Source organism: Oryctolagus cuniculus, chromosome 2, assembly GCF_964237555.1.
Source record: "Oryctolagus cuniculus chromosome 2, mOryCun1.1, whole genome shotgun sequence".
Lineage (NCBI taxonomy): Eukaryota > Metazoa > Chordata > Mammalia > Lagomorpha > Leporidae > Oryctolagus > Oryctolagus cuniculus.
The window spans coordinates 133,162,748-133,175,379 of record NC_091433.1 but is presented as its reverse complement, the minus strand read 5'-3'; the positions used below and the strand labels follow the sequence as shown (position 1 = coordinate 133,175,379).

The window sequence follows — 12,632 nt, the reverse complement described above, 5'->3', positions numbered from 1 at the left end:
TGTTACAAAATAAAAGCACATTCTAGAATGCCAGGCACTAGACAGGAAGTCACTCACAACTCCATCATCACACCATAACCACCATTCATTTTTCTGTTTCTTTTATCACATGCTGCTACGTCTCCTCCCTCCATCGCTGCAATTACTCTGGAGTAGTGTTCTTTCTGACACACAGGCCCCTCATACTGCCATTAATAAAACCAAAGCTGAAAACCTGAGCACCAATATGACATGAAATACAATTTGGTATAGCCTGAATGATTTTACTACTTTGTTAAGGGCTGGTACTGAGACAAGTCTTCCCCTCTTACTGAAACACAGTAAAAAGATACAAGAGCACCCTATTATTACTGGGGCTTGGAACTCAGACCATTTTCATGGAGTATTTAAACAGAGGCCCTGGGACATAAGAATCCAGCTGTGTCATCTCCCATCAGTTCTATTTACCTACCTGGAGCATCAGGTACTTGAAGAGGAATGAAAGGATCAGAGACGCTTAGAAGTGGGAGGCCAGAATCCACAGTCTGCCCACCCTTCCTTTTCTCAGCTGGAGGTGGTGGAGGGGAAAAATGGGATCAACAGAGAAAAGAGAAAAGCAGAAAACATCAAGTAAATCTAGATGAACTAACTGTCTATTAACCCAACAGCTCAAATTACAGAGGAAACCTAAAGCTAAGGGCAGAATAAAGGGGGATGAGTGGATATAATCTAGCAAAACAGAAAATATCTACCATAAGACAGCAATCCAGTCCTTGTAACATACCACGAAATGCTACTAATGATAAAATCAGGATATTCATACGTCTGAAATTCCATTTCTTCCTAGGATACTGTAGTATACAGGGATCTGTTCCAGAATTCCCACAGGAATTGCTGTCCACATCACACACTCTGGCACATCAACAGTGTCTAGTAGGTCATATAGCACATGTGGAAAGTATAAGCACCCACTGCCCTCTTGATGTCCTCCAGGGGCTATGTGCTGTTGCATCATCATAATGTCTGACATAGCACTAGACAGACACACAGGGAGAAGCAGAAATAGACTACTTGCCTAGTGCAAGGTCAGACAAGCACTAACCTCTGGGCTACATCTAACATACTAGGGCATTCATTCTATATTTGGCAAATTATAGATTTACAGCAGTCTATCTGCCTTTTAGAACATCAGAGCTTGAAGAGATCTTAGAATTTTCTAGCATAATTTTTTTTATTTCCAGAAAAGAATATGAGGTTAGCCAAAATTTAAGAGAATGAGTTAAACCATTAAGAGAGCAGCCAGAGACCCATCGGCAGAGCTGGAATAAGAGCCAGGTCTCTTGGTTTCTACTTGAATCATTCTTTACCCTGCATGCGAGTACACAGCTTGTTCAAAAATCTCATTTTTCCTGCTATGAAGTGCCTAACTTCAAACAATCCTAGAATCTCACAAGAAACTGCTGTACAGAGCCCTATAAACCCTTCAATTCAGCCTCCCCAGCTCTAGTGTGCCATCAGACACTGGTGGGACAGCCTTACCTCAGCTATTCCACTTTCACCAGTTCTGACATGTACTCATTTGTGTGGGGGTTTGTATAATTTTTGCCCCACTTAGTGCCTGTGTCACCCACCCTGACTCCATCATCACTGCCAGACAGCCATGCAGGTAGAAGAACCCCACTCACCCCTTTGTCTCCTTCCATATCTCTCACATGGCTCTGGACATCTCTAACTTTCTCAATGCCTCTTCCTCAAACTCTGGTACAGGGCTGAGTTTGGAAGTCCAGAGGCCCAGTACCCCTCTACTAACCCTCTTGGCCTAGATCATCAGATGTGGGACATTTCTCTTCACCTCTCTAAGCCTCGGCAGAAATGGGCTTACAAAGGAATGAAAGTGCTGGGCACATATGGGTATTACTGGTAGCATCTCTATGGGCACTTGGCTCATATCTCTTTCCTCCCTGTCTCTTGCTCTGTCTTCAGCTTTGCTTCTGGAATAAGGAGGGTCTTCTTGGGTCTGTGAGGCAGCTTGGAAGAGATGGCAAATTTCTCACCCCACCCTATTCTCCCCAACTTCATGTCTCTCCTGGCTAGCAGACTGACTTGAGCCCTTTCTCCCCAGCTTACTCCTACTGGGTACCCCAGTTCCCCTGCATGCTCATCCCCGAGTATCACGCATTCCTTGGACAGCCACTGCTGCTGTCCTGAGTGCCATCTGCTCGGGGCCAGTAAGATGCAGTTTGAGAGGCAGGACAATGTGAAAGGTAAAGGCAGACTGACTCCCACTCCCCAGAACCAGGCTGCCTTCCTTGCACCCAGGCTTCATAGACACTCAGTGTCCTTCTCCACCCGAGAGGCCCCTGAAATACAGGAACCCAGCACTGCACACCCAAACACAGAATAGGAATGGCACATATGGTACCTAGCCTTCCTCAGGCATACAGGATCCCCTCACTCTAGCTCAACCAGATGTACAGTAAGCAGCAGGTAGCAGGGACAGACCAGGGTGTTGAAGTCTAGATGTGGTGGAAGGCAAGAGGGAGGTGCAGTGGTGTCCCAATGGCAGGCAGTCTACTGGTCTCACTTGGACAACCCAGCACAGGGAAGAGTGCAAGGGCTCAAGAGGTGCTGCAAGGCTATTTAAAGATAGCAGATAGCCTTCCTTGACTTCCACAGCCATGCTCTACCCAATGGCCAGTTAGTCCCAGTATTCCAACAGTTGCTATCAGATTCCATTTGGTGATGGGGACACTGGACTCATGGACTGTGGGTGCCTACCCCTCCCAGGCCTACCCATGAAGCAAGGAGGGAGAAGCTCACCCCAATATCCTACTACTACCACTCCATTTCCCTCCCTTGGACTCCCCACATCTCTAAGGATCCTGACTTCCTATTCTCTAATGCCCAACTGCCCCTCAGACTCTCAACCTCCCTCTTGCACCCCCAACACTCCTCACTGAAGCCATTAAGTTCCCCTAGAAGCCCTTTTCCCCATTTCTAAACTATGCCCTCTTAGGATCCTTAATTCCTATTAGAGCATTTACTTCCCTTCTGCCAACCTGGAGATAGGATTCTTAGCCATTTGTTCTATGAATAGATTGGTACAGCACCACAGTCTCACATAGCACTGCTCCATCAAGGGAAAGAATTACCTCACCCCACCCCTTCACAGTCCCACCCACCCTTACGCCTATCCTGCAAAACCACTAAGGTACTCTCAAGCTATAATTCTAAGAGTGGGCTTTTAATGAGATTTCTTTAAAGATAAAGAAAAGCATGAAACCACTGTTCCTAGGTCTCTGATCTTAAATGGAGATACAATGAAACATTTGAAAAAAAAAAGCAAATTACACAATTGCATATACACATCACATTTGAAAAAAGTACACTTGAGTGTTTCGTGTAATAAAACTCTAGGTATAAGGGCCGGCACCTGCAACATCAGCATCTTGTATGGACATCCTATATGTTCCATTTCTGATCCAGCTCCCTGCTAATGGCCTGAGAAAGCAGCATAAGATGGCCCAAGTCCTTGGGCCCCTCCACCCACATTGGAGACCCAGATGAAGCTCCTGGCTTCGGCCTGGCCCAACCCAGGCTCTTGTGACTGATTAGGGAGGGAACCAGCAGATGGAAGATCTCTATCTCTTTGTAACTCTGTCTTTCAAATAAATAAATCTTTTTTTCTTAAAAGATTTATTTATTTATTTGAAAGAGTTACAGAGAGAGGAGAGGCATAGAGAGAGAGAGAGGTCTTCCATCTGCTGGTTCACTCCCCAATTGGCCGCAATGGCCAGAGCTGTGCCGATCCGAAGCCAGGAGCCAGAGCTTCCTTTGGGTCTCCCACGTGGGTGCAGGGGCCCAAGGACTTGGGCCATCTTCCACTGCCTTCCCAGGCCACAGAAGAGAGCTGGATCAGAAGAGGAGCAGCCGGGACTACAACCAGCACCCATATGGGATGCCAGCACCTCAGGCCAGGGTGTTAACCTACTGCGCCACAGCGCCGGCCCCAAATAAATAAATCTTTTAAAAAAATAAAATGTCAGCAAATGATTTTCTTTCAGAATGGAGTGATGAATTTGTTTTTCTTGCTGCTTTGGGCTTTTAATCATTTTCCCACATTTTCACAAACTAACATGTGCTCACATAAGTTATCAGTGAGACAATACCATAAAAAGGGAGGCACAGTGTTAAGTTTTAGGCATTTGTCTTTTCCTCCTCCAACGTATAGACTCCCTTCATTATCCCATACTTTACAAAAGGAGGGCAAAGGAGTTTCTAAGATCTAGGTATAATTTTCTTCCATTTATAAAGAATGAAGGTGTCACAGTAAAGAACTGTTCATACCACAAAGAAGAAAGAAGGGGAAATACCACTGTTCTTATAAAAATGCTGGATAAAATGAGGAAGACAACAAGACACTGTGTAACATTTGTACTGCTGTGTTTGACATCACTGATTTACAACACTCCTTAGGCATGGGTGCAGTTACAGCCCTGAGCTGGACTGCCTATGTACAAATCTTCATCCCGTCATTCCCCAGCCGTGACCTTGAGCAGGTGGCTCTTATGGGGAACACTGGGGACAGTGCACAAAAAAATCACTTACTCACTGGGCTTAGCACATACCATGTGTTTGATACCTGTTTGCTGTTACAGGTATGTATTTGTGGCTCTTTATATATTTGTGGTTATACCTTTAAGATCCTTAAAAATATATACTGCCATTTGTGGCCTTCAAAGTAAAGGGGAGGAAAAGGCAAAAACAACAAAACAAATTACTTTAAAAAAAAAAAAAAAGAGCTCACATAGACAAACAGTTAAACATAAACATAATTATGTGTGACAAATGAGAACTGGGTGTTAAAACCTGGTGGCAGGGCAGTGGTGGATGGAAAGTGATCGCAGTCCTCTGTGGTTAATGTAGTAAATCCAAATTCCTATCCTCTGGCCAAAAGCAACCCTTCTCATCATTCAACTAACCTGTGTTGGACCAAACATTGTGCTACATGCTGGGATGCAGCAGCAAAGGTGACTTTCCCAGAACTCATTCTAAGACCTTCTCTCCAGAAACCAGATCCCACCCAGGACCATGGCTGGTCATCTTGTGATATTCTACGTCAAGGACAATGGTCCACGGTTTATACATTTGGTCAACCGTGTGGCATATCAAATTTCAAGCACCATGAACTCATCTTGGAATATTTGTAAACCCCTGATCAAAATATAAAAAAAGTAAAATTTACATGGACCAGACAACAAAGCTGAAAGAAAAATAACGCACAAAAACATTTTAACTACTTAATAGTAAATAATTTCAAAATAAAAACAAAGAGAACATCACACAAACACATATGGGATAAAGTTAAAGCTCCATAAAATCTCATTTGTTTCTTACTGGGAAATACACAAAAGTGCTGGCTGCTCTACCTCAGATTCAGCTCCCTGCCAATGACTGGGAAAGCAGCAGAAGACGGTCCAAGTCTTTGGGCCCCTACCACTCATGTTGGAGACCTGGATAAAGCTCATGGCTTTGGCATGGCCCAGCTCTGGGCACTGCTGCCATGTGGGGGGTGACCCAGCACATGGAAGATACCTCTCTCTCCTCCTCTCCCTCCCTCTCCCTCCCTCTCCCTCTTCCCTTCTTCTCTGTTAACTCTTCCTTTCAAATAAATCTTTAAAAAAATTTACAAAAAAAGACTATAAAGATGTACATCAGAGTCTGAAGCTGAGACTTAAAATTGTATAAAATTGTGGTCCCCTGTATTTTGGTAAGGAGATTATAACTTTCTTCAGATTCCCAAAAATATCTGTGACCCTCAAAAGGTTAAATGTCATTAGGAGACATCAGGATGGTATCTGTGTGGTACGTCTTAGTGAGACATGAGAAGTCTGAACATTCTTTTCTCTATACTACTAACTTTTATACATTGCCTCTCCCCAAAATTGCATGCATGCACTACACACACACACAAACACTGCTTGGCAGAGTATCAGATACAGGACAGAACATCTAATTCTTAGAACTCATCAAATCATCCCAAAGAATCTAAGCAACTACAAGAGATGAACAAAGTGCTGCTCCTCAAACTTGAAGTATTTGCTTAAGACACGTCTGCAGTCAGGAGAGAACAAGTGTGTCCTCATGGGGCTGCCATGCTGTCACTTCAACTCCAGGTGATTCCAGATCTTCCACAATGCCTTTCTGATTGAAGAACGGTTGAATAAAGGAACACGTGAGTTACTGCCAGGATCTGGGGTGTGTTACCCGTACCTAGAGCTATCTGTGGAGGGAAAGCAGTGTGATGGCAGCAACAGTGAGTCTTAGTTTTAAGTGTTTGCCATACTAACCGGTTCCTGCAGAAAATGGTGGAGTGGCAAAAGCATCGCCTTGAGCTGACTGAAAACCTGGGAGCAAACTCTCGGCTGAGCCTCCGAGCTTCTCAGGATGTTTGCCTGCAAAGACAGAACATTGCTCAACTCATTCCTGCAGAACCCTGGGAGACTGCAGCTGGAAGGGCCGGGGCGGGGAGAGGCTGGGTAATGGGCGCCAAAACAGTTGGGTAGAGGGAAAATGTCCCGTCCTCCACAGCACTGAGCCACTGCAGCTAACAATAACCTGTTTTGTATTTTATGAAGAACTAGAAGTGCTTGAAAGCTCCTAACAAAGAAATAGAGACAAAAATGCTAACTACTGGGATTTCATCAGTATATACTTGAAATGTCACATTATACCCCACAAATATGTATATTATATCTTAATCAAATATATATATATATGTGTGTGTATATATATATATATATAAATATGGCCCTTGTGCAATATTAAATAGTAACAGGATGGAGGGGAAGGGTACCCTCTAGACGAACTTCTAGACTTGACTCTTTTTACTGCATTATGGCAACACCTCTGCTATTCAAAGGTCCTTGTTCAGTCACAGCAGTAACTGAGAGAACAGCTGAGAAAAGGGAAGAGATTACTAATAATCAAGAGACAGCACATCAGTTCTCCAAAATGAAAAGAGTTCTGGAGATTGGCTACACAACAGTGTGAAAACACTTAACCTACTGAACTGTGCACTTAAAAATGAGTAAGATGGTAAATTTTATGGTCTTTTTATTAAAGTTTAAAAATGTTTAATAAATAAATAAAAATAACTGAAAAGAGAACGCACAGAACTAAAGCCCTACAGCTCAAGCACATTACTCAGGGCACAATGCCTCCTGCCCTCACTTGGAATCTACTTGTTTTTATGTCATTCTAATGAGGTTCATGGCCTGGTTTCCCTGTGGGAAGCAGTATGGGTAGCAAATGAGAAGAGGGACTTGTGGAGGATGGCAGAGTAAGAGGCTACAAAGGACAGGCACAATGAAGTCACTTTATGTGTAAGCTGACAGCAGAACAGAAACAAGGGAGACAGGAAATTAGTAAAAATAAACAGGGGAAAACAGAACTTGGGAGACCGATTAATCAGATGCAAAATCACTATAGCTTAACAGTCCATGACAATATTTCTGTTTATATACAGAACATAATGGGCACACAGAGTTGTCAAAGAAAGTTAAATCCCATGCCCTTCTTCTGTTTAAAAAGGCAGGAAAGTAATATTGATTCTTAAAACATTTCCATAAAATGCCAACTGAAGCCGAAATGTTTGGTCAACAATTGATATTATTCACTTGGTTCTGATCATTCTTTCACCCTGCACTCTTATCCACACTGTGGTATTCTTTGTGAACTGCATTTTAAAGAATTTTCCCAGAGCATACCAGTTTTCTAAAGAGTGTGTGTGTGTGCGTGTGTGTCTGTGTGTATATGCATGTATGCATGTCTGTGTATGGGCATGCATATGCGTGTGTGACAGTGTCGTCCTTTCCTAGACTGTGAGTTTTCTGGGTAGAATTGTGTCTTTTTTTTTACGCAATCTCTTATAAAGTGAGTCAACCGCCATTTGGAACTCAGATCACAGTGAGAGATTCTGCATTCAAGTGATGACCCACTCACATGTTCAAGCAGTTACCACGTCCTAGAACAAGCCCACCTATACGGAGGGAGCCACTCTCCTCCTCCAAGAAGTGACCCTGCTCCAAATGATCAACTTGATCTATACCACTGAATGTTTTCTAGAACTTTTTCCCCTAATGTTCCCATTCTCCTTGCTAAGACCCATATAGGTCAGGATTTCTTGCACATGGAAGGCCTCCATGTTGTAGTAAAAATAAAGATGGATTTGCAGGCATGCTTTGAAACTGAGCCTTTGAGGACATGGCCCAAGCTTTCGTGTTCACATACACACTCCTTTAGGGTTAAAATTCACTCTGGCTCCTCGTGATGTCTCAGCACAGAGATGTCATAACCAAGGATCACAAAAAGGGCATTACTCACTCACCTTCCCCCAGCTTGGCAAAGTCCTTGTTTAGCAGTTCTTCAGCTGTAAGTTTGGAGAAATTGTCATCATCAAAGGGATTCCACGTAGAACCTTCTGCGGGATTATAAACGTTTTGTTGGGAGGTCCGAGGAGAGCCTGATGGAGTGGTGGTTGCAGACCTACACAGGTTCCCACCCCCATGAAATAGACAGACAAATAAAAGTTTAACAAAACTTTAAGGGTCAAATTCTTTTCTGAGTCACACCATCCTTTTCTACAGTGTTTTCCTAAAAGGCCTTTCTGCAGCAATGGAGAACTTTCCATAGACACACTCACTTTGTGAACCAAACCCTCCTTTCCTTCATAACTAACTACCTCCTACAACTTCTTTAATCTCTTGCTTAGTTGGTTCACCCCCTAAATGGCCGCTACGGCCAGCGCACTGCACCGATCCGAAGCCAGGAGCCAGGTGCTTCCTCCTGGTCTCCCATGCAGGTGCAGGGCCCAAGGACTTGGGCCATCCTCCACTGCCTTCCCGGGCCACAGCAGAGAGCTGGACTGGAAGAGGAGCAACCAGGACAGAATCCGGCGCCCCAACCAGGACTAGAACCTGGGGTGCCGGCGCCGCAGGCAGAGGATTAGCCTAGTGAGCAGCGGCACTGGCCAGTTTTCAGTCTTATCTGGAAGTCCTTTCAGTTCAGGATCACAAAGCAGCCTGCCCTTGGGCTTGAGCTCCCTGTGGTGACCACCATAATATATACAACCACTGACCCTCGGTGGAGCTGTCTTCTACCTTTCAGGATCTAACATGCACAGAATTAGAACCATCAACACAATCAAATAGAAATAGATAAAGTCACTGCTATTTTGTGCTTCTGGAAGGGAGGGGAGGGGAAGGGAAAGAAGGGGGAAAGGAGGGGAGGGGAGGGGAGGAGAGGCAAGGGAAGGAGAGGGAAGGGAAGGGATGGGAAGTGAGGAAGGCAGGAAGAAAGAAAGAGGAAGGAAGGGAGGGAGGGAGGGAGGGAAGGAAAATGCTCTCTAGAACATGGAATGAAAGACAGAGGGGAGGGGGGAGGGGAGGGAGGAGAAGGGAAGGGAGGGAAGGGAAGAGAAGAAGAAAGGAAGGAAGGAAGAAAGGAAGGAAGGAAGAAAGGAAGAAAAAAGGAAGGGAGGGAGAGAGGAAAGGAGGGAGGGAGGGAGGGAGGGAGGGAGGGAGGGGAAATGTTCTCTAGAACTTGGAATGAAAGACAAAATGGAAACAGTGGGCTGAAGAGGAAATTATTTCTAAAGACCAGCACAGTACATGTTCTACAGGCAAATTCAAGTTTTCTTATTAAACATGGCCATACGATATAAACATCTACACAATCTACATACTAATGCAAAGAATCACACAGTAACAGCCAAGGGCAGGCCTTGCCCACAAAAGCAAGAACAAAGAGGAAGCACCACATACTTGGACTTATTGAGACTGGCCTCCGCTGCAGCTGCTTGGAGCAGCTGGGTTGATTTGCTGGCAGGGACCCCAAAGACCGCACTGTGGGTTACATCACTGAGAATCCGCCTGTGCCCAGCACGCTGGGTTTTGGGGGATGATGGAGGAGTGAGAGATCCAAGTTTCTGCCCCTGGATAGCAGGAGGTGGGGTTGTCTGAACTTTTGGTTGTTGTCTTACTGGGGCTTGAATCTGCAAAGAAGAGAGATAGAAAGTGTTTCATGGGAGGGGGTAGGAAACGGGAAAACAAATAGATAAGAATAACTAAAAAATGCCACATGAGAGCTGACGTGGGACTCAAATGACTCAGCTCATCAATAACACCCAGGAAGAATAAACTATGCTTTGACAGTCTGAGCTGCAACTGTGAGCTGATTGTAACACAGCATCTGCCTGGTATTTACACATAAATTTCAATCCTCATTAGCAATTATATACAGAGCATCCATATGCAATTCAGCACAGAGCTTAAGCTACTCCTACTTCTGAAGACCTAGGATGCATCTTATATGACCACTTTCTGGTGCTGGCATTGTAGTGTAGCAGGTAAAGCTGCCACCTGCAACACTGGTAACCCATAGAGGTCGCCGGTTTATGTCCCAGCTGCTCCACTTTCAATCCAGCTCCCTGCTAATTGCCTCAGAGAGCAGAGGAAGATGGCCCTTGTGCTTGGGCTTCTGCACCCATGTGGCAGACCTGGAAGAAGTTCCTGGATCTTGGCTTCCACCTGGCCCAGCGCTGGCCATTGTGGCCATCTGCAAAGTGAATCAGTGGATGGAAGATCTCTCTCTGTAACCACTTTCTTCTTCAGGGGGTCACTTAGAAACTTGTTCAGAATTCCAAAGAGTGGGCAGCAGTAGATTCTAATACTGCAGTTAGAAGCTGATGAACACCTGCAGCTTACATGCATTAAAGTTGAATGGTTTGGGTGAGAATTGTGGCACAGCTTATTAAGCCAGAATCCTATATGAGTACTGACTTACATACCAACTACTTCACTTCCGATTCAGCTCCCTTCTAATAAACCTGGGAAAGCAGCAGTATTGGACTCCTGCCACCCACATGGGAGACTTGAATGAAGTTCAGCCTGGCCTGGCCCAGTCTTGGCTGCTCCTGCCATTTGGAGAGTGAACAAGTAAATGGAAGCTCACTCGCTCTCTCTCTCTCTCTCTCTGTCACTGTGCCTTTCAAACAATTAAATCTTAAAAAAAAAAAAAAAAAAAAAAAAAAAAAAAAACCTGAAGGTTTCCACTAAGAGAGCCCTACCTCTAATAGCTGAGGCTCGTCAGGAATCAAAATTATACTATGATTAATAAATGGTAATACTGTTTTTGGTTTTGGTAAGGCACTTTACTTCATTTTTGGGATGGATCCACAAGATCATTTCCTTGACAAGCCCTGAGAAATGTAAGGCATTGGGATGGAGGGATTAAGTTATTCCAGCCTTCACTTTGGAAATGGCTTTGGAGAATAGACAGAGAATTCCAGGGGACTTCAAAAAGGTTTGTGGAAAATGAAATTAGAAGATACATTTAGGGGCAGGTATATGGCATAGTCGTTAAGATGCCTACATCCCATATCAGACCATATCAGAGTACCTGGGTTCAAGTTCTGGCACCACTCCTGATACTAGTTTTGTGCCGGTGTCGTGGTGCAACATGTAAGCCAACACCTGTGATGCTGGCATCCCATATCAGAGCACCAGTTCCAGTCTCAGCCACTCTGCTACCTGTCTAGCTCCCAAATAATGACACTGGGAAAGCAGTGGAAGATACCTTAGGTACTTGGGTGCCTGCCACTTACATGGGAGACTTGGATGGAGTTTCAGACTCCTGGCTTCAGCCTGTCCCAGCCCTAGCTATTGCAGCATTTGGGGAATGAACCAGTAGATGGAAGATCTCTTTCTCTGTCTCTCCCTCTCTGTTATTCTTTCAAATAAATTTTTAAAAAATCTTAAAAAATGCTTTTGAAATTCACGTATATGAAGGGTCACCAAAAAGTTCATAAAAATACATAATGGATTTCAAAAATTTTTTGCACCAGTATGAAATTTTAATTCTACTTTCCACAGTTTTTGAAGTACTTTTGTGTTTTAAGGGGAAAATAATGATTATGATGATGATTGAGCTGGTAGCACAAGGACTTGAGATGTGGACCACTGTCAGAACACAGCAAACTGCCATCACAGAACATTGAACAGGTGGGGACATCCTCATGACCACATGAGTGGTCCTTACATGCTATCACCTGTATCAGGAAAAATGAAGGGACTGGCAATGTGGCATATTGGGTAAAGTCGCCGCCTGTAGTGCCTGCATCCCCTATGGATGCCAGTTTGAGTCCTGGCTGCCCCTCTTCTGATCCAGCTCTCTGCAATGGCCTAGGAAATCAGTTGTAGAAGATGGCCCAAGTCCTTGGGCCCCTGCACCTGCTTAGGAGACCCAGAAGAAGCTCCTGGCTCCTGGCTTTGGATTGGCGCAGCTCCAGCCATTGAGGCCAACTGGGAAGTGAACCAGCGGATGGAAGACTTTTCTCTCTCTCTGCCTCTCCTTCCCTCTGTATAACTCTGACTTTCAAATTAATTAATAAATATTTTTTTAAAAAAGAAAAATGCATAAAATGTTAAAAGAGGGGGTGGGTGTTTAGCCTGGTGGTTAAGACACCTGCATGTCACATCAGAAAACCTGGGTTCAACTCCCAGCTCTAGGGGCCCACACTATGGTACAGTATGTTAAGCCTCTGCCTGCAGTGCTGGCATCCCATATGCTGGTTTGTATTCTGGCTGCTCCAC

General features: G+C 44.5%; 1 protein-coding gene across 13 annotated transcripts in view; it reads right to left on the bottom strand.

Moving 5' to 3' along the window:
• The window catches only part of AAK1 (AP2 associated kinase 1), a 252,751-nt gene that overhangs the window by 34,179 nt on the left and 205,940 nt on the right, over positions 1-12,632 (bottom strand). For 10 of the 13 annotated variants that reach the window (XM_070068958.1, XM_070068961.1, XM_017340696.3 and 7 more), the window contains 4 exons: positions 9,804-10,033; positions 8,369-8,526; positions 6,330-6,434; positions 452-547 (listed from right to left, as the gene is read on the bottom strand). In XM_070068958.1, the coding sequence (XP_069925059.1) occupies positions 452-547; positions 6,330-6,434; positions 8,369-8,526; positions 9,804-10,033 (589 nt within the window). The remainder of the gene's footprint in view (positions 1-451; positions 548-6,329; positions 6,435-8,368; positions 8,527-9,803; positions 10,034-12,632) is intronic. The other 3 variants (XM_070068959.1, XM_070068964.1, XM_070068966.1) reach the window with 1 other exon arrangement.